The 22,625-nt window shown below is 49.0% G+C and overlaps 1 protein-coding gene across 1 annotated transcript in view; it reads left to right on the plus strand.

The window, feature by feature from the left end:
• Window positions 1-6,738: 6,738 nt before the first annotated feature.
• Window positions 6,739-22,625, plus strand: part of LOC311229268 (gastrin-releasing peptide receptor-like) — a gene marked incomplete at both ends in the record, with an annotated part of 155,996 nt that continues 140,109 nt past the window's right edge. Inside the window, one exon of the mRNA XM_084315333.1 lies at window positions 6,739-7,061. Coding sequence (XP_084171459.1) covers window positions 6,739-7,061 — 323 coding nt within the window. The remainder of the gene's footprint in view (window positions 7,062-22,625) is intronic.

The following is a 22,625-nucleotide window of genomic DNA, read 5'->3' on the forward strand; positions in this document are numbered from 1 at the left end:
ATCTAAATAAATCTTATACAATTGATATCTTAATTATAACTTATTAACCTTAGTTGTATAGTGCATAATGAAACGTTTGTCAATCTGTATTGTGGGCATTCATTCAAGTCAAAGTTAATTTATCATGAATGATTCCATCATTCCAAGCTGTTGAGAGAGAGAGACACACAGACAGAGAGAGAGAGACCTGGAAAGCGAACAGGCTCTTGGAATGGGTGTCTGGGAGGAAGTGGGGGGTCTTTCGATGTTGATTAAACGGCAAGCAACTAATGTCATGAATGCAAAATTAAAGGACAATAAATCTAATCTAACTGAAATTGTGTAGCACAGACCTTTCTATGGATCAAAACCTCAATATTATTATGGTGTAGTTAATACTTCATGTATCCCTAGGCTAATGAGGCACTAAGATGTTAGTAAAAAAAAAAGAATGTATGCCAATGACAGGAAGTAACGGTATATGTGTGTGTGTGTGTGTGTGCACTGTGCACTGTGCACGAGTGCACATCTAGGGGCGGGGTGTAGATTTGGTCTCCCTGATGTTGACTCCTTAGCCACAGCCTTGGGTTGTTTAATACTGGACGAGTGTTTCATAACGGCCGTTGTGTGGGCCGGTGTGTGGGCTGGTGTGTCTGTATCCCGGGCTGAATTTGTGTCCCAGTCCGCCCCTGGCCTCGAGGAACCTTTTGGAGTTCCTCACCATTGCCACTGGGAACCCCTGCAGGAGAGGTTCCTCGAGGAACCCCTCAGAAAGGTTCTTCAAGGAACCGCTTTGTGGGGTTTGGGGTTCAATTTTGAACTCATTAAAAGTATTATTATTATTATCAATATAATTATTGACATTGCACAAATGTTTAACAAGCAATGCCGAGAGGTGGGCTCAAACCCAGCCTCTCCTGCATTGGTGGCGAGCGCCTTACCCACTGCACCACTTAGCCGCCCCCTGCATGGGGAGGTGTTTTTGGCCAACATCTATGCTAGTAGTCCATATGTTTTCAGAGCTCACAAGACAGTAGACACTCCAAATCCAACGTTGTCCTTTGGCACAGAGCTTTGTAGTTTTCGTCGAGGACCTCAATAACTACAATATACATAAATATTTAAATGAGCTATCGATAACTTAACCTTACTGTTATGTTGGAAGAATCAGACCACACGTAGTTTCAGCATGTCGGTGTTTACTGAACTGAAGACACATGCATTGTAACGTAAGTCAGAACATCAACGTCACTGTCACTGTCGCAATAGTTAGAACACTAGTTAAAGTGCTGGCACTCGCTAGAGTACCAGACGTAACATTTCCCCCCCTTCACTCAACCTAGGAGTGGTACTCAGTCTCAAAATCATTCAGGTGTGCAGGCCTGTTGCGCGCTCGGAGTGGGCGGGGCCCGGGCACTGCAACAGCCAACGGCGGAGGTCCCGCAGCCTCAGGCTGAGCCGCGGGTGCTGGGGCTGCAACATCATCAAATTGTCTGTCCTGCAGAGCTATAGCCACGGGTGCTGGGGCTGCAACATCATTGAATCGTCTGTCCTGCAGAGCTATAGCCGCGGGCACACCCTGTCCCGGGGCAGCGGGAGCCTGCACCCTGCGCAGTCGGCCAGCATGCCAACGCGTGCCATCAGCCAGCCTGAATGAGGCCAGGCCAAGCTGCTGTCTGACCTGGACCGGGTCAGACCAGAATGACCGGTCGCCGAATCCTGACCCAGTCTGAGACGGCGATGGTAGGTGGTCTCGCATGTCGGGTCCTGTCGAAACGGTCCTTCATCCGGCGCTGGCGTGTGTTGATTGTGGCTTGAAGCGGGTGGGCTGGAGCCTGAGCCGGAGTAGGGCGCAGTCTGTCAAGGGGCAGCTGAAACTCGCGCCCTAGCATGGGGAGGCTGGGGAGACACCTGTGGTGGCGTGTTGAGTAGCCCTGTAGTGCAGGAGCGTCTGTTGGAGACCGTTGATGAATGTGCACCCTTGTGCCAGGTGGGCCCTGATGCCATTCTTCAGGGATTGGTTCAGCCGTTCCACCCCCCCGTTCGCAGCCGGGTTGTAGAACGACGTGCGGATATGACGTATCCCCTTACCCCCAAGGTAGGAGGCCAGTTCGTGGGAGATCATTTGGGGGCCATTGTCTGTCGTGATCCTCTTGGGCAGGCCCCAGCGTGTGAACAGGGACTCGAGAATCTCAATCAGCACCCCGGCTGTGACCGAGCCCACGGGCGCCACCTCAAGCCACTTGGAGTGGAGCTCGTAGACCACAACGAGGAAATGCTGGTGATGCGGTACCCCGTGCAGTTCACCACAAACGTCGAGCTGCAGGTGCTCCCAGGGTTGGGACGGCCAGTCCAATGGCTGCATGGGGGGGGGGGGGAGGGGCTGGGGCCCTGGTCTTCCCGCTCAGAAGACAGGCAGTACAGTCCTTGACCAGGGTCTCGATTTCCCTGTCGATGCCTGGCCACCACACCAAGTCACGACACCGCTGTTTGAGCCTGACTATGCCCAAGTGGCCCTTGTGCGCCATAGCAAGGACACGCGCCCGAGCGACGCAGGAGTCGTTCCAGCATGACAACTCGTCCCGGAGTCTGCTATAGGGAAGCAGCTCGTCAGGTGTCCTCGCCGGCCAACCCTGCCTGATGTAGGTTGAGAGCGCAGAGAGGACAGGGTCAGCAGACGAGGCGTCCTGGAGCTCCTGCAGAGACACTGTCTCTTGGAGGGGAGTGTGGAGGAGCTGGACCAGGTCATGCTCAGCCTGATCCCTATCGGGAGTCGAGGGCGGGGCCGTGGGGGGACTGGGGATGGCGCATGACAGTAGGTCAGCTACTACGTTGTCCCGGCCCGGTGTGAACTGCAAACCGAAGATGTACTGCTGCAGGCGGTCAGCCCAGCGGTGGAGGCGGAGCGGTTTGTGGCCAGTGCCTGACGTGGCGAGGAGGGTAGTGAGAGCCTGGTGGTCCGTCCTAAGCGTGAATGAGCGGCCGTAGAGGTACATATGCCAGCGCTCACATGCCCAGATGCAGGCCAGGGCCTCTCGCTCCCCCACTGAGTACCTCTGTTCTGTGGGGCTAAGGGCCCGTGAAGCGAAAGCGACCAGCCTCTCCACACCCCCATGCAGCTGTGACAGTACCGCGCCAACGGCTGCGGCGGAGGCATCACACGTGACGAGGGTGGTGCTGTCTAAGTCGAAAAACGCCAGGACTGGTGATGAGGTGAGCTGGGACTTGAGGAGGCGCACAGCATTCAAGCAGGCAGGCGTCCAGAGCCAGGGCTCGTCCTGCTTCAACAGCTTCCGCAGCGGTGCAGTTGTGTCGGAGTAGTGTGGCAGGAAGCGGAGGTAGTACACCGTCATGCCCAGGAAAGAGGCTCTGGGACACTGTGTATGGCCTCTGTGTTTGACTGGAGAGGGTACATGCCGTCAGCCGAGAGGCGGAACCCAACAAAGTCAATGGTCGTGGTGGCAAAGACACACTTCTCGCCGTTGAGTGTGAGGTGGTGCTTCGCCATCGCACTTAAGACACTGTGGAGGCTCGCGTGGTGACTCTCGGCATTGGCCCCGTGCACCACGATGTTATCGAGGTATATGGCCACCCCGGGGATCCCGGCGAAGACGGAGGCCATGATCTTTTTGAAGCAGCTGGGGGCGGAGCTTAAGCCAAAAGCCATGCGTTTGTAACGGAAGACCCCCCTGTGGGTGATGAACGCAGTGAGGTTGCGGCTCTCTGGGTGTAGTGGCACCTGGAGGTACCCCTGACGAAGGTCCAGCTTAGAGAACACCTTGGACCCGTGGAACTGGGCGGTGAGCTCCTCTGTGGTTGGCAGGGGGTATTTATCAGGGACGATGGCCTTGTTTACCGCTCTCATGTCCACGTAGAGTCGCAGCCCCCCTAACTTCTTCTTTGCTACCACCAAGTTGGAGATCCAGGGTGACGTGTTCACCTGTTCGATGATGTCGTCGTCCAGCATCTTCTGTAACTCGGTGGCGATGCTCTCACGGAGAGCCAGGGGGGAGCGGCGAAGGGGCTGGATGACCGGAGTCACTTTTTGGACTAGCAGGGGCTGGCGAGCGAAGACCTGGAGGCAGCCCACGCCATTGAACAGTGCAGGCCATGCTGCCAGGAGACAGCGGTGACGGTGTGGATCTCTGAGCCTGTGGTGTCCAGCAGAGAGAAACCGAGGCCACTGAAAAGGTCGAGGCCGAGGAGGTTTGTCCCTCGGCGTGCGATGTTGAAATTGAAGGCAGGCAGTGTCTTTTCTCCGTACCTCACCGGCAGCTGGAGGGAGCCAACGATGTCAATCTTGGAGTCGGCGTAGCCTCGCAGGGTGGTGGTGGGCGGGCCCAGTGGTTTGTGGGAAGAATTGAGAGTATGTCGCCCAATTCAATAGAGACACTGTGGCTCCAGTGTCAAGGAGGAGGGGCAGTGTGATGTCACCAACCACCAATGAGCATGTTTTGAATGGCACTCGTCCTGAGCTGACATTATGGATGATAGTGGTCGGTGGCTTGGAAGCGCTAGCTGGGGCTGTCCTGCAGACCTTGTGGAAGTGGTTTAGCCTCCCGCAGTTGGAACAGGCTTTGCCACGGGCAGGGCAGGTCTGGGCTCTGGAGTTGTGTGAAAGGGAGCCACAATTCCCGCACGGCTGGCGTGAGCGGTCACGTGACTGCGAGGCTAACAGTATATTGTCCCCGCCGTCGTCTGCACTCACATTGAGGAGGGACACCCTTGAGCTGAGCGTGCTCGCAGCCTCTACTGGCACGTGTGTGTTGGGGCTGGGGGAGGTAGACAAACTAGCTGCACAGTTCATAGCAGATTCCACCTGCACTGCTAGTCTAATAGCTACTGCTAATGTCAGCTTGTCATTTTCCAACAGTAGTCTTTCCCTGATTTTATCACTGTCAGTGTTCAATATGAGTTGGTCTCTCACCATTTCATCCTGTAATGCCCCGAATTTTCATGAGCTAGCCAAGCCCCGTAGGTCCGCGACGTACTGCGTTATTGACTCGCCAGTACGTTGATGCCTCCGTCGGAACACAACTCGACAGAGGAGTGCAGTCTGTGGAGTGGTGAAATGTCCCTTTAGGAGCGCCACCACTGACGTATATGTGTCACTGTCTAATGTGCCGAGTGTTTCACACACACGCTGTCCCTCCACGCCTAAACAGTGCTGTAGTAATGCACGTTTCCTCACCGCGGACAATTCCAAACCGGTAGCCAGGATATACGTCTCGAACGAGGAAATCCAACGCGCCCACAGGACGGGCGGCTCACCGGGCAGCGGTAGGAAGGGTGGAGGGGGTGGGATAGAAAATTCAGCCATCTCTCGTCGCCAATGTTATGTTAAAAGAATCAGACAACACGTAGTTTCAGCATGTCGGTGTTTACTGAACTGAAGACACATGCATTGTAACGTAAGTCAGAACATCAACGTCTACGTCATGTACGGCCATATGCCGTAACGTGAAACTCAACAGAATAACACGACACTGTCGCAATAGTTAGAACACTAGTTAAAGTGCTGGCACTCGCTAGAGTACCAGACGTAACACTTACCTCTTGCCTGCTCGTTAGTAGTGAAGAGCTCGTTGTCTTTATTGGCACAGAGCTTAAATGAGCTATCAATAACTTAACCTTACCTCTTGCTTGCTCGTTAGTAGTGAAGAGCTTGTTGTCTTTATTGGCACAGAGCTCACGAGACAGTAGACACCCCAATCCAACGTTGTCCTTTGGCACAGAGCTCGAGAAGGGCTGGTAGTGCAGTGCCTGTGCATATATAACCAAGAGGACTGTATTATATGGAAATAAATTCGATTTAGGTTCGAGGAACCTTGCTTAAGTTATGTTTGGAAGAAATATGAAAAGCTGCTAGGCTAATCTAATTATAAGTTAAACAACGTTTTAATATTTTTTGTATTTTTTGTATTAAAAGGCAAAATAAATTATTTAAGAATCACCTAAATGTTTTTTTTGTGCTGAGACACTTGAATATCAGTAAAGTACTATATCTTTCCAGAATGATTTCGAGAAACAACAATTATAAAATGACTGATATTCTGTTTCATTTTCACAGAAGGAAAGGCTTGTAGCCTCATTCATTAATTTCGAAAAAGATCCTTCAAAGTCCACACTGGTGTCTTTATCTTCTCGTCAAAAATCAGCATAGATGATGTGAGTGAGTTATTGTTTGACATTGCTCGTCTAAAACTTTTATTATTTGTATAGGATTACTTTTTCTTTATTTTTTTAAACATGCATGTGTGAATGGAGAAATAATGGCACCGATTTTGATTGTGAGATTATATGGATACAATAGCCATGGTCGGTGGAGGCAAGGCAAGGTAACAGAAAACCACGAAATTACATTACGTTATTGATTAGTTTCGTAACGGATTACATTTTCAAAGTAACCTTCCCAACAACCGGCTCTGTTGTCCTCTGAACGCAAGTGACGCACGCAGGCAGCAGGCGACCAGAGTACCAGTTTAAAAAGCCAGTCGACATTAAACGTGCCAGATGAGCTGCTGGAATGGAGGCAAACAAAAAGAAGTTGAGGAAATACTCAAATACATTTGTAAGAACTTGATATATGTTTTGAAAGCCAAGGCTGCGTCTTCTAAAACGGACTTTAATTAAAGATCTGGATCGTTTCTTTTTACCATGTCTTTGGAGGATTCCTTCGTTTTGGATCCCGAGGAGATCCATTTATTAATCAATGTGTCGAGGGGATCTGGAGGGAATAATAATCACACCGGAGTCCTCATGCAGGTGCCATACATCTGGCTGCCGGGCATCGGGATCGCCGCTATCTATGGAGTGATGATCGTCATCGGACTCGTGGGAAACGTGACACTGATGAGGATCTGTTTCACCGTGAAGTCCACGCGCACGGTGCCGAACCTGCTCATGTCGGGGCTCGCGCTCGGCGACCTGCTGCTGCTCGTCACGTGCGCCCCGGTGGACGCCAGCCGGTACCTCGTGGACCAGTGGCTCTTCGGTCGCGTTGGATGCAAACTCATCCCGTTCATCCAGCTCACCTCCGTGGGGGTGTCCGTGTTCACGCTGACCGCGCTCTCCGCTGACCGGTAGGTAATTCATTCTATACAAAAAGTGGTGTCACTTATACATTTACAGACACTAAAATCCTTTAAATTGACCTAATAAATGACATTAAGTATATTATGTTCAATAAATAATACTGTCCTTGCAATGATTTTAAAATAATAATAATAATAATAATAATAATAATAATAATAATAATAATAATAATAATAATAATAATAATAATAATAATAATAATAATAATAATAATAATAATAGGCTAATAATAATAATCATAATAATATGATAAATAATAATATACAATTCTGATTTTGTAGGCCATATACTTTAGTTTGTACTTTAGTTTGTATATTTTGTATGGTCTTTATTCTTTTTACTTTGTTTTACTGTATGAAGCACAATCTCAGGGGCTCAGAACCAAGCATTTCACTGTAATGTACATTATATGTGACAAATAAAACAAACCTTGACATTTTAAACTTAGGATAAATTATAACTTTAGCAATTTATTTTGCCAAGTTCAAGGAACTGTCTTGTCACTTTTTCCATCATAGGACATGGTGCCTATAGGCCTACTATTCATTCATCTCATTTCATTAATTCAATTGCATTCCTATTTACATTAATATTACATACTGTACATTAAATAGAACATTGAAATGGTAAAGAAAATAGCTATTTATTATTAATAATATCAGATTGATTGATTGAAAACGTTATTAACAGATTGCAGAATGGGTACAATGCAAGGGGATGCAGACCAGAGAAAGACTTTCATCTTGTTTACATCAGGTCCCCCATTTTCAATTCATAATGACATTTATGACATACACAACATAGATATATATCATGACATTTATGACACATGACATACAGATATACAGTACTGTTACATTTGTGACATACAAGGTATGCAAATATACAATACTGTTAAACAGAGATCCTAACAGAAAATATATACATACGAGGGGGAGGAAACCAGGGGCGGATTTAGGATTGTAGGAGATCCGGGGCTTAGCCCAGATAGGTGCCCGCGATAGCGGGCACGGATTTATTTTATTTCGACACCACAATTTTTTTACTTATACCACCACCTTGAAAGTGTTAATATGCGTCTTTGTTTACGGTTTGATTATCACTGATACAAAGTAAAATAGTGCAGTGCAATAAAATAGTTAGTAAAATAGAATAAAATAATGCAATAGTGCATTGCAATAAAATAGTTATCATCGTATTTTTTCGGGAGGCCGGTGAGGAGCATGGATCTGGTTTTCAGCGTCCTTTTGATTTATAAATGGCTGTACTTTAGCTATGTTTCTAAGGTGGAAGAATTAAGTTTTTGTCAACTTGTTGATTGTGATTTAAAGCTTAGGTCTGAGTCTACCATAACACTAAGACTTAACTCACTCAAATACAGTTAGCAGCTGGATAGACCACAGATGGAAATTAGCTTCTGCTAAATCTGGTGCAAACATATTTTCATGTAACAATGATGAATTGTCAAAAAATAAATAATTTTTTTTTCTTTTTTTTTAAAATAGATTCGGGGCTTTTCAGAAAACATTCGGGGCTTGAGCCCAAGTAGCCACCCCCTAGCCCCGCCCCTCAGGAAACTGTACATGGTTCAGACATTTATGGGGGCCAGTTTCGAATTGCAGTAGGCCAATAGGTGCTCTTTGAGAGCGGTTTTGAAGGTGGGTAGGGATTCAAAAAAATGTATGGCTGTGGGGCGTACGTGCAGTCATTTCACTAATGTGTTTTGTGTATGTCTCAAAACAAAGTGACGATGAGGGCTCTGCTATCTTTTCCTGATAAGTAAAAGTAAGCAGGCAGCAATTCTTGTCTTATGAAATGGAGCCGTGGAACTCGCGTGGACACGTTTTTTAAACAAACGTAGACCCAGAGCCCACGGATGGTGGCTGGCTGTCGGTTCGGCTTTTCAAGCGATGAAGCGAACATATGCTTCGCGTATGCTTTCACTTATAAATCAACACAGGGCTAAAGACACTACTCCTTTTCACCTCGTATGTTTTTCACTTTACGTGAGGTTGTTGGGGGGGGGGGGGGGATACAAACCCTTTTTCTTGGGTGTGTTATATCAAATTGGTGAAATGAGGCATTTAGCCTGAGACAGGCGCTCTCATCACTAAGAGGACTCCCTGTACACACCAGCGTAATGACGTGCGTACGTGGGATTCCGCTCTGTCAGGTTGGACTGACAGAGGGGGGGGGGGGGTTCCCATGCCCGCCGACTCGAAAGAGTGGGGGTGGGTCCCTGCCATAACGACGTCACAGGGTTCCAGTTTCTAATTGGCCCGAGGGGTATGCCCGTGAATTGGGGCCTGCGTAGTTAAGATCCCATCTCATGCTGTCAAAAGAGGTCTCTGCGGGATAAACTAGCGTCTTCCCCCTATCGAAGAGAGTGGAGGTAACAACGTTTTTCTCTCAGGTTCTGTGTATAAATCCAGTGTCAAGGGCCCTTGCGGGGGACCTGGTCTCCCTCCTTTTACCCAAAAAGGGGGGAGAGACGATGGGTTGGGGCTTGTCTTATTTGAAATTCACCCAACACCGTTCTCAGGTTTTACGAACCTAGCGCTGTTATCGGGACCGCAGCTACGAGCCCCGGCCAAGCAGAGACCGTTCTTTCAATGGGACAGTTACAGCCCATTGAATGGGCATAATGTAAAAGTCTGTTCCCTATCCTTCTATATCAGCGCCTGGTCCCGGGCGTCTCAAACTATCTGGTTTGAACTGGCTATCTTAGGGACCAGCGCGCCCATTAACTTTTTTTTTTAAATATAATAATAGCATAATAATGCAAGGAAACCGTTTCAAAGTGCAATAAACCTTTATTTAACATTGGAAGACATTTTAAATATCCTAAATAAAAAAATGCTCAGTTTGATTGTTTATTATAAAACAAACTGAAACTGGAAACAAGCCCTCTGTCTGGCTTTTTGTGTCATCCTTTTAACATGTACATGTATTATTAATGTACCTTGCGGTACCATGTACAAAATGTTAATAAAGTATGAGGAAAAAACTGTGGAAACGTAATAAATAAAAAGGCAGTGTTCCAAATAAACACCAAAATATATACTATCTCTATTGGAATGGAGACTTCAGCACAGGATAAACTAGGTGTAACTGAGGGGTTACAAAACCCTGACTGTATTAAAGATTGTGATAGATTAAACCACTGCTAGTTATGTACTTTAATTACTGGCCAGACAGTACATCAAATATAGATGGTGAACACCCACAAGAACACGGCATTGACACAGAAATACTATTGGAGGGTAATTTATTATTATTAGGCAACGTTAGGTTACAGAATGAGAATTAGGGTCGCGCTTGTATGGCGAAGAATATACGTAAAGTCAGTCAAGAGCATAAGTCACTAAGAATAGCAGGAATCCTACGATGGGTCTAAGCTGACGCCACCTGTTGTATAGTAGCAATTATATAGGGCAACACTGGTACCAACTGGAGACAATGGGTTCCCTCCGGGGTGTAAGGCCTGGAGGGTAGAGGAATGTTCGGGTACTCCGTCTGATTCAATGGGGAATAAAGAGACTCCAGGTACAGGAGTCGGTTCTTGTAAACTCCCTTGATCAGCAGCAAAAGCAATAGTTGTAATCCAAAATGCTTGACAGCATTGATGACAGCTAGCCAGCCCCGTCCACGAGGCAGGCCCGAGTTGTAATCCTCACGAGGTTGAATCCCAAACGATAGTGGAAATCAACGATGCTCTTCTCCGGTAGTCACGTCCCAAAGCAATATAATCCAACCAGGAATGGTTCTGCAATCGCCGGCGCCGATTCTCCTGTGTACATGTCCAACGGTTCTCCGCCTAGGACTCCTCGGTTGTGGGCGACGTATTTAGGCCACACAGCCTGGTTAAGTGCACTAGCTAAAGACACGACGAACCGATGGGTAATGCTACACACGGAAGAACTGTGGCCGCACGATATACAATAAATGATCGACTATTTACTTCACATTAGATTAAGTCGAACTCAACGTTACTTCATTAAACTCTGACACTTTAACATTCTATTCGCACGCGGTTCTCAATGCTCTATTTAGACGCAAGGTTGCTCACTTCACTGCACGTTGACTCGTGGTGAAGGTGGGTAAGGTACGGTACTGCTGTTTACACCTGCGCCAATATATATACTTAAGTGAATATCTAGTCCCAACCTCAGTCCTTGTCTCGTATTACTACGCTGACTCTGGGCATGTTCTGACATGCCTGCAGTTGTCTTTGAACTTGCCGTTGGGGGCTTGCGCGCTGGCGCCTGGGGGCGCTGTCCAATAGGAGAGCGAATATTACTCTGGTCTGAACGCAGGTAAAGGGATATTCCGTGTATATATATAAATAATATACAAAGTATATCAAACGATACATATATATATTCAGTTTAATCTGGCCCTTCACAACAGCCGCCTCCTAATTAGTCCGCACCTAATTAGTTAAAGGAAGACAGATTAATAGTCCAGTCAACTGCTCAATGTCTGTTGTGGGGAGTAGGGCAATCTACAAAGTCAGTGGGTCATGGTCGTCATCAGGGGAGTCAGGGAGCCTCTGCAACTCTATCAGCCTCGCCACGGGTCGGGTGTGACGGTGAGGCAGGTCGGCCATCCTGGGTATACTGGGCTGTGCTCGCCACTGGCGACAGTCTGGTCGAGTCCGCTGGAAGCGACGTACTGCTTCTCTTCCGTTCAGTATCCAATAGCGACGTCGGATCTCAGCGAAGACTCTCTCTGCCCCAGCGTGGTGCACATCCTCGTCGTATTTCTTTATGATGAGCTCAGTGACCTTGTGTCGGCTGTTGAGGACTATAGGAAACTTGACGTCATCCGTTAAGTCCGGGGCCCGTCTCAGACGACCACCCACCCTGATGAGGCCATGGGTGTCGCGCTCGGGGGCCAAGTGGAGCAGTCTGCTGTCTGACGGGACTGGCTTTGTTCCCTGCAGGCAGTCTAGCTCGTCGGGGAACGAGTCTCTTTGGGCTCGCTGTAGCAGAAGGAGTTCTGCCTCTTCGTAGTTAGCTGCGTTAATGTCGGTAGTGGGGGGAACCTCAGGGTGGTGCCACAGGAATGTCTTTAGCTGCGCACTCTCAAAGGTGAGGCAGTCATCTATGTTAGGGTCAGTGGGGACTGGGGTGTGCGTCAACCCACAGAACATAGATTTCTTGATCTCTGCCTCTTCTTGACTAGCCTCCCAAGGGTTGGGGGTAGGCCACTCTTCCTCCGGGAGCTTGAGGAACTCAGGACCGTCACTGTAGATATTGTGACGTGTGAGGTCATCTAGGGACATCCCCCGTGTGATGACATCGGCTGGGTTCTGTTTCGTGTCCATGTACCTCCAGCACGCTGATCCTACTAGGTCTTGGATCTCTGTGATTCTGACTCCCACGAAGACCTTGTATCTACAAGAATCGGACTGGATCCATGTGAGTACGGTCATGGAGTCTGACCACAAGATTGTTCTTTGCACCGGGATGGTAGGTTCACGTTGGATTAACGTGGCGAGTTGCGCGACTACCAGAGCTGCGCAGAGCTCTAGACGCGGGATCGATTGTTGCTTGCGGGGGGCTATCCTTGAGCGAGCCAGGATGAAGGCTGTGTGTATTTCTCCTCCCTCCTCTCGGGCCCGCAAGTAAGCCACCGAACCGTAGGCCACTTCTGAGGCGTCGCTGAAGACGTGCAGGTCCATCTGGCACGTCTCCAGCCGCACTGTGGGTGGGAAGTAGCTTCGGCTTATGTTCACATTTTGGAAAGTGTTGAGTTCTCTCTCCCACTCTCTCCAGGTGGAAGCGAGGTGGTCGGGTATGGGGTCGTCCCAGCCCTGTTCCTTGTCCCACAGCTCTCATACAATCATTTTCGCCCGAGTGGTGTAAGGTAGGATACACCCCAGCGGGTCGTATTGCCTTGCGAGTGTTCTGTATACGCTCCGTCTGGTGGTCGGTAGAGGGGTCGACCTTCCCTGCTCCGTGGTCAGGGGTGTGTATTTGTAATGGAGCGAGTCTGTTTTGAAGCGCCAGACTAGGCCCAATGTCATTTCCTGTGCTTCACCTGGGATGGTCGCCATCCAGGTCTCGCTGCTTGCTGCCTTTGTCTCTGGGGAGAGGCTGCGAAGTACTTGAGGGTCACTGCTGGCCCACTGCCGGAGATCAAAGCCGCCTTTGATCAGTGAGGCGCGGAGCTTGAGTAGGAGGGCTTCGGCTTCTTCTGGCGTCGAGACGCTTTGCAGACAGTTGTCCACGTAGAAACTCCTCTCTACACTTTGTCTGACCTCCTCGTCAGCTTCAGGGTCTTCTGTCACATGTTTTTGCAGTGCGAACGTAGCACAGCATGGGCTGCATGTGGTTCCGAAGGGGAGGACCTCCCATTGGTAGATGGATGGTTGCTCATCTTTGATCCTCTCTCTCCATAGGAACCGCAGCAAGGGCTTGTCCTCCTCCACTAGTCTCACCTGCAGGAACATCCCTTTGATGTCGCCGCTGATGGCCACCTTGTCTTGGCGGAAACGTAGTAGTACGCCGAGGAGAGAGGGGCCGAGTGTTGGGCAGGGCAAGAGTTCTTTATTCAGATTCTGTAGTCCAATCTGGTAGCTGCAGTTGAATACAATGCGATCCTTGCCGTTGTGGTGGACCTTATGGTGGGGCACGTACCAAGATTCGATCGTCTGGTCGGCCTCTTGAATGTCAATTTTCTTTATGTGTCCCGCTGTGATCAGCTTGTCGATCTCAGCGCGGTACACAGTGGCTTGAGTGGGGTCTTTGGCTAGACGCCGCTCGGTGTTCAGTAGATATCGCTCTGTCGCTTCTTTTGAGGCGCGGAGGGTGGGCATACCCTCTCGCCTCAAGAGTGGAGTTGCGTATCTCATCACTCCATTGACCTCGACTCTCTTTGTCCTCTGCTCGAGGAGGGTTATGGCATAAGTGTCTTCCTTTGAGCGAACGAGTTTCTTTTCATTCTTAAAGGGCATCGCGTCTAATGTCCATAGCCTCTCGACGTGCTGTAAGAGGGTGGTGTCTTCTTCGTTTATCCTCGAGTGGAGGCAGCGAGTGGCTGTCGGTCGGTTGGGAGACCCGGAGAGGGGGCCTTGTAGTGTCCAACCCAGGCGGGTCTCGACCGCTGCTGGACATCCTCTGGGCCCGATGAGGACCCGGTCCGTTGGGACGATGAGGTGTGCGTGGTCGGATCCTATGAGCAGTGTCGGGGTGGCGTCGTCGATGAGCGGTATAGGTAGTTGACGTAGGTGCACGTATTTTTCCATCAGCTTTGGGATGGGGTAGGTGTACTGTGACAGGCCTATGTCGTGGCTGGTGAAGGCGTTAGTGATGCTATACTGCTTCTCGGGCTGCCCGACCGCTGCTATCGTGAAGGAGACATTTTCACCCTTTATGGTCTTCAGGTCTCTTCTAATGGTACGGATTGTCATTGTTTCTTCGCTCCCCCGCAGACCCAGCCGGGCTGCGGCGGATGCGAGGAGGAGAGTCTTTTCTGACCCATCGTCTAGGACGGCGTAAGTGTCCATGACCTTGTCCTCGTAGCTTAAGATCACTCGGACCACCTTCAAGAGCACTAGGGAGCTCCCGCTCTTCGCAGGGTCTATGTACATGACGTTCACTCTCGAGCTGCTTGGGGGTACGGGTTTCTTCTTGTTGCTGTCGTGTAGGACCTCCAAGTGGGCGCCGTCGCACTTGCTGCATCTTTTCTTTAAGCGGCACTCAGCTGCCATATGGCTGCGCGCGCAGCGGAAGCAGCGGCGGTTGGCTTTGATCCACTGACTCACCTCGTCAGTGGTCAGCTTCTTGAAAGTGTCACATTGAGACAGCCAATGTTCCTTTTCACAGTACTGGCATACAATCTTCCACTTCCCCTTGGTCTGGGGGGTGCTGTGGTTCTTGTGCTGCGGCACTGACTCGGCCTGGTGCATAACGGTCACTGACCGGCGGTTATCGTTGGACCTCCGAGGTCCATCTCTTGGGCTAGATCCACTCCACACGAATGTGTCCAGTCGTAGGCTGCTAACTTCCCTTGCGAGGAAAGCGGCCAGGTCTAGGAGGCATGGCTCGGGGCCGTCGGGATCACGGTGGTCTCTCTGCCGCCGAAAACGCTCTTGGCGGGCTGGAGGGAGCTTCTCCAGTATTCGCTCCACATTAGAATTTGCATACAGTTCATATCTCCCCTTCTCCTTTTGGGACCCCAGCATCCCTACTAGGGATTGTACCTTGATAGAGAGGTCATCCAGTGCTCTATTGTCTTTGGCTGGGGGGAGGCGGTCGATATCCCGTATTTCTTGGATCACGTAATCCCATATGCGTCCATAACGCTGGTCGAGGGCCACTAGAGCCGCGGAGTATGGGGTGTTTGAGTTGGAATATGCCAGCGCTATGTTATGCGCTCTGGGCACCTTGAGATGCTTGAGGAGGATGGCATATTTGTACGACTCGTCGGGGACGTCGGACATCATAGTCTCCAAACACATGCGTAATTCCGTGTACTGTGCTCTGTCCTCGCGCGTAAAGTCTGGGAACGTCAGTGTGCCAAGGTACGATGCCATGGATGGCTGGCACGTCGGTGAGCGTAGGGGAAGAGGCCTCCTGGGCGAGTCTCCCCGTACGTGTGGTCGTGGGTTAGTACTTGGTGGGTACCAGAGGCCGGGTCCCCAGGTGCTGTTCCTCGGTGCTGACTGTACGTCAAACTCACCCGTGAGTTGGGTCGGGGGTTTGTAGTGCAGTGACTCGGGGCTGAAGTCGGGGCTGTACTGGGCCTCCTGGTCCAGAGTACGTTGCTGCTGGTGGGCTTGACATTCTTCCTCTTCCTCTTCCTCTTCTAGGTCCTGGAGTCTTCTAGTCAGTCTCTCGGCGACGTAGGCCGGTTCTTCCCGTTGGCTGGGTCTCGTATGGACCGGTCGGGGAGGGGGGTCGGAGACGTAGACAGGTTCCTCCTGTTGGCCGGGTCCCGGGTCGCTTTGTCGGGTAGGGGAAGGTGCCCTAGACCCTTGTCGTGATGATCTCTGGGAGCTCCTGCGGAGAGAGGGGGTGTCGCCCTGGCAATCAATTGTTCTATCATCTGCGCCTGCAGCCGGTCGCGCTCTGCTTTGCGCTGGGCATTGGCGGCGTCGCGCTGTGCATTGGCGCGGTCTCGTTCGATGTTCTCTTCCGTCTGAAGGCGCCTCTCCTCCAGTCTTATGCGGTCGTCCTCACTCCTTTGTTGCGCCCGGAGGCGCTCTCGTTCGGTTGCAGAGTGTTCGCGCTCACTAAGGGCTTGCGCTTGGAGTTGCGCGTGAAGGCGCTCTCGTTCCGCTGCAGAGTGTTCGCGCTCGCTTAATTGTTGCGCCTGGAGGCGCTCTCGTTGTTCGCGCTCGCTCATCTGTTGAGCCTGGAGGCGCTCTCGTTCCATGGCAGAGTGTTCGCGCTCACTTAATTGTTGCGCCCGGAGGCGCTCTCGTTCCACGGCAGAGTGTTCGCGCTCACTAAGGGCTTGCGCTTGGAGTTGCGCGTGGAGGCGCTCTCTTTCCGTGGCAGAGTGTTCGCGCTCACTAAGCGTCTTTGCTTGAAGCCGGTCGCGTTCACCCTGAAGTCGGTCTCTTTCGGTGGAGGCTGTCAGTGTGGCGATCAAGGCTTGCGCCAGTCTCTGGTCCGCCTCGCTGGGGGATGACACTGACGGAGGTGATCGGGTGCTGACAGGGCTTGTTGGAGATCTGTTCTCCTGGCGCGCTCCGAGGTCTATCTCCTGGGCGCGGTTCTCTTCACTTGGTTGTGTGTCGGGTTCTATCCCTGGAGCGCTTTCTTTATCCTGGAGCGCTCCGGGGTCTATCCCGGTGACGCTGTCTGGAGGTATAGTCATGTCATGTCCCACCTGGTCCCCCCCGTGAGTCAGTTTTGTTTGAACCCACTGGGGTCTCTACTGGCAGGGTCGCCAAGTCGATAGGATTGGACATGCTTCGACTATCCGCTTTATCCGTATTTAACGTCTGTTTAGATAAGCTAGGGGGTAGAACGAAAGCGAATTCCTCCAGATATGGAGGTGGCTGACGTTTGCGCTGCAGGCGTTCTAGCTTAGGGGAGCCGCTTGGGGAGTGTTCACCGCTGGCCATGTCTAATATTAATATTATATTAAATATTACACTGATACCCTCCGGCTCGAAGGACCAATTGTAACTGAGGGGTTACAAAACCCTGACTGTATTAAAGATTGTGATAGATTAAACCACTGCTAGTTATGTACTTTAATTACTGGCCAGACAGTACATCAAATATAGATGGTGAACACCCACAAGAACACGGCATTGACACAGAAATACTATTGGAGGGTAATTTATTATTATTAGGCAACGTTAGGTTACAGAATGAGAATTAGGGTCGCGCTTGTATGGCGAAGAATATACGTAAAGTCAGTCAAGAGCATAAGTCACTAAGAATAGCAGGAATCCTACGATGGGTCTAAGCTGACGCCACCTGTTGTATAGTAGCAATTATATAGGGCAACACTGGTACCAACTGGAGACAATGGGTTCCCTCCGGGGTGTAAGGCCTGGAGGGTAGAGGAATGTTTGGGTACTCCGTCTGATTCAATGGGGAATAAAGAGACTCCAGGTACAGGAGTCGGTTCTTGTAAACTCCCTTGATCAGCAGCAAAAGCAATAGTTGTAATCCAAAATGCTCGACAGCATTGATGACAGCTAGCCAGCCCCGTCCACGAGGCAGGCCCGAGTTGTAATCCTCACGAGGTTGAATCCCAAACGATAGTGGAAATCAACGATGCTCTTCTCCGGTAGTCACGTCCCAAAGCAATATAATCCAACCAGGAATGGTTCTGCAATCGCCGGCGCCGATTCTCCTGTGTACATGTCCAACGGTTCTCCGCCTAGGACTCCTCGGGTGTGGGCGACGTATTTAGGCCACACAGCCTGGTTAAGTGCACTAGCTAAAGACACGACGAACCGATGGGTAATGCTACACACGGAAGAACTGTGGCCGCACGATATACAATAAATGATCGACTATTTACTTCACATTAGATTAAGTCGAACTCAACGTTACTTCATTAAACTCTGACACTTTAACATTCTATTCGCACGCGGTTCTCAATGCTCTATTTAGACGCAAGGTTGCTCACTTCACTGCACGTTGACTCGTGGTGAAGGTGGGTAAGGTACGGTACTGCTGTTTACACCTGCGCCAATATATATACTTAAGTGAATATCTAGTCCCAACCTCAGTCCTTGTCTCGTATTACTACGCTGACTCTGGGCATGTTCTGACATGCCTGCAGTTGTCTTTGAACTTGCCGTTGGGGGCTTGCGCGCTGGCGCCTGGGGGCGCTGTCCAATAGGAGAGCGAATATTACTCTGGTCTGAACGCAGGTAAAGGGATATTCCATGTATATATATAAATAATATACAAAGTATATCAAACGATACATATATATATTCAGTTTAATCTGGCCCTTCACAACACTAGGGATGGGCAAAAATAATCCAGATCGATTGATCACATGATTATGATCGTGGAGGAAAACGCTGTACAAAATAAACGTCTTTTCCGGTGTTTTAGACTTTTATTTTGAAACCCACCGACCGGTCCGGAGCGGAAGTATTGTTGTTATTATCCTAGCACAACGTATTGAGCGGACAACTTGTCTCGTCCGGTTCTGTGTTTTTGAGCTAATGATAAAACAAATGTTGAGATTGTTGGTGAACAACTAACTTTAGGTTAGTTTTAACGTTAGCTACTAACATTATATGCAGCTACTACAGGCAATCAACGATGAGGAGAAAGCGTCAAAGCCGTATATAATAGCCCTGTGGTGCGTACTTAGGCACGACTCGAAACTACCTGTTATAATAAATTAATTCATGTTTAACTTGTCCCCGTGTCCAGTTCTTTGACTAGCCCCACCCGTTCATTGTAAACAATGATGCATGTAATTGTATTAATGTTATTGTGTGTTGTAGGCAGCTATTCTATACATTGTATTTAGTTTGTTAGCTATTTAGCTAATATTGAATAGCATCAACGCTAGATCTTTAATCTTTATTTAGCAGTCCAGTTTCTCCGGGCAGTAGCGAGTAACTACTTGGGTCTAAAAATAGCTACACTACAAAGAACTTTACTTCGTTTGTTTTCTTACAGACGTTATAATGAGTAAGTAAGTAAGTAAGCATTTATAAAGCACCTTTCATACATGTCATGTAGCTCAAAGTGCTGTACACAATTATAGGCATATATAACGATAAAAGCAATAAAGTCATAGTGATCAGTTAAGATCAATGTTTAAAAAAAATAATAATAATAATAATAGTAACGTAAAAATGAAAATAACGTAAAAACAGTCATTTGCTTACCAGTTTGGGAGAACAGGTCCGCACAAACATTTCCGCTCAGTGGCAACCGGAAGTGCACTAAACCAATGCACTTGTATTGTAGGTAGCAATGTTTAGCTATTGGGACACTATTGGGACACTATTGAGAAATGTAGTTAAAGGTGCCATGCATTATAAATGTCATTTTTCAGTCTCTAGCATTGTATTATAGTAATAGGAGTTCGTATCAATGTGTTTTTGGGCCTAAATACTATATTGGCGAATTCCTCAGTTACAGCCCATCCCCTATTTGCCTCTAGTAAATCAGGTCATGTTGATTTGACGACCTGGTGCACGTCACAGGGCGCTGTGGATAGATGCCCGCCCCCATTCTACCTAGACTAGACAGCGAGTGAAGCTGCGGGGCGAGAGGAAGAGAGAGCCGAGAGGGAGCCGAGAGAAAGGAAGAGAGAGGGAGAGAGAGGGGGCACTTGGGGGGGGGGGGGGGTCCGCGCGACACACACACACCTCCGAACGGGAGAGTGATAGAAAGAAAAAAAAGAAGAGAGAGGGAGGGAGGGAGAGAGAGGGGGCACTTGGGGGGGGGGGGGGGGGACCTGCCACACGGAGGTCCGCGCGAAACACACACACCTCCGAACGGGAGAGTGATAGAAAGAAAAAAAAGAAGAGAGAGGGAGGGAGGGAGAGAGAGGGGGCACTTGGGGGGGGGGGGGGGGGGGACCTGCTGCACGGAGGTCCGCGCGAAACACACACACCTCCGAACGGGAGAGTGATAGAAAGAAAAAGAAGAAGAGAGAGGGAGGGAGGGAGAGAGAGGGGGCACTTGGGGGGGGGGGACCTGCTGCACGGAGGTCCGCGCGACACACACACACCTCCGAACGGGAGAGTGATAGAAAGAAAAAAAGGAAGAGAGAGGGAGGGGCTTAAATCAAATCAAATCAAATTTATTTATAGGGCCCGACAACACACGTTAATGTCCCCTTCTCTCTCTCTCTCTCTCCTCTCTCTCTCTCTCTCTCTCTCTCTCTCTCTCTCTCTCTCTCATGGTATAAATGATTATTTGTGTAAATATATGGTTATACGCCGACCATTAAGAAAATACATGTTAGTTTAGGAATAAGGGGCAGGTAACTATATAACTATAAGATTTATTCTTCTTCCTGCTCCTTTTGTCCATGGAATGACTATTTATGATTTTTTAATGAAGAAACTATGATTGTATTATTCCATGTGGCAAATAAAAACTCTGAACTGAACTGAACTCTCTCTCTCTTCCCCCCTCTCCCTCCCTCCCTCTACCAGTGCAGCCTGTGGTCTGACTGTCACTCAAAGTGCTTATGGGCGGGGCCATAACAGCCTGATTTCTCGAGGCTGAAAAATGATGGTTTCGAGTACTTGATTAGAAATATAAAACAATGAATTTTTTGGAAAAAAAAATTACAAATGTCTTCAATAGACTAACAGGAATTGTGTAAAGTTGCCCAAATAGTGCTAGGAATAGCAGTGCATAACCCCTTTAAGCTATGTGCTCACAGGAGCTCCCGTGCTGTGCTCTAGTAATGCCAGCGGCCCGCCTCCCCAGTCCCACACGGAGTGACTGACAAGGGGTACTGGTTCCGCCTCATTAAAACAAACGCGCAAATAGCAATTAATCGCGCCCGTCAAAATCATTGCATTCATTTTAATGATCACGCCGATTCATCGATTTATTGCTTATCGCGGCAGGCCTACCCATAACGGTGTTTATGTGGTCAGCCAGGAGGGAGTTTCTCTCTGCCGAGCGGCAGGCGAGCTCTGCTCGTGCAAGGTGCAATCTGCAATCGTGCAATCTGTCAGTTTAAATGCTCCCTACATTTCCGGGGGGAAATGACGGGGCAGATCGAGCGTCACAGGGGGGTTTCACACCCAGTGGGTGGGCCACCATGGAGCTGCTTTTTGTCAGTCTCGGTGGTGTGGGTTTTGATCAAAATGCTTTTTCATGTGTGATTCTTGCTAAATGCACCATCAATCAGTGGAAGTAATATGAAGAGAAAAGAGAAACTAAGCTAATGTCGGACTACCGCCGGAATTTCCCCAGCGCGTCCAGATGGGATATCGGCCCTACGCTGGATTTTCTTCAGATTCCCGTGGCAGTGGACTGGTGAACGTCGCACGGCACTCAGTAGTCGAACTGGGCTGTGCTAAGGTAGGGCCGGCGATGGCATCTTGTGGCGTTGGTACTGCCACTGTCGCCCATTGTCCTGTGAGACGACCAGGCGGCACATGTGCAGTGCGGGGGGCTTTGTACTCGGTTGAATGCACACAACAAGCAACGTTAGTAAGTGTCTTTCCCAGTATCATGGCGCACACCACTAATGCTAATGCTATTGCTATTGGGGCTCCACTCCCGTGTGGCGGGGGGAAACCCCGCTTAACCCTTATATCGCTGAGGGACAGACAGTGTCTAGTAGGGGTGGAACTGTTCGCATTCAAACCGTAAACCGTTCGGTACGACCTCCACGGTTGGGGGCATGTGTGTATTGTTCGGTTATAACGTTAGCCGCAAGCTAGGCTAACGTTACGTTAGCAGCAAGCTAACAAACATTAGCTGCAAGCTAACTGTGGAAACGCTCACAGCGAAGTGACTCCACGACACCAGTTCCATTAGTGGGGAAGGGGGGGTATATTGACGAGGCTTGACAACAGAGGTTCAAAGATAACTTCACGTTTATTGGCTGTTCGTTTATATTATATCATCAGGGCTTCTCCAGGTTCCAACGCTGTGTGTTACTGTTGACTATTTACTTCCTGGTGTGACGTCACATAAAAAAACATTTTTAAAATTAAAAAGTTAATATATATTTAGTACACATGATTTATTTATTTTAAATAACAGTGACTTTTCCTTTTTGATAAGAAAGTCTAGTGCTGGTTGAACATATGCATACTCTGTGCATCCTCTGTGCATCCCCTTAACAATTGTGTGTATTGAGCTGTACTGTATTGTACCCATTCTGCAATCTGTTAATACAATTTTCAATCAATCAATCAATCAATACTTTATGTTGGTGGCCTTTGTCTATAATGTGGCCACAAAAATAGAATTATTTTGTTTGTTAAAGGGGAACTATCTTATAAATGACCTTTTCCTGTGTTTAGGGTTATTTTCTAGCTATGTGGACTTATAGTAATAGAATCTATGTCTCTAATTCTCGATTTGGCGCATTCTTCCAATTCTCCCCTCACAATAATGTCCCTCCCT

This window comes from Notolepis coatsorum (genome assembly GCF_963971535.1).
Source record: "Notolepis coatsorum genome assembly, chromosome: 5".
In the NCBI taxonomy this organism is placed as follows: Eukaryota; Metazoa; Chordata; class Actinopteri; order Aulopiformes; family Paralepididae; genus Notolepis; species Notolepis coatsorum.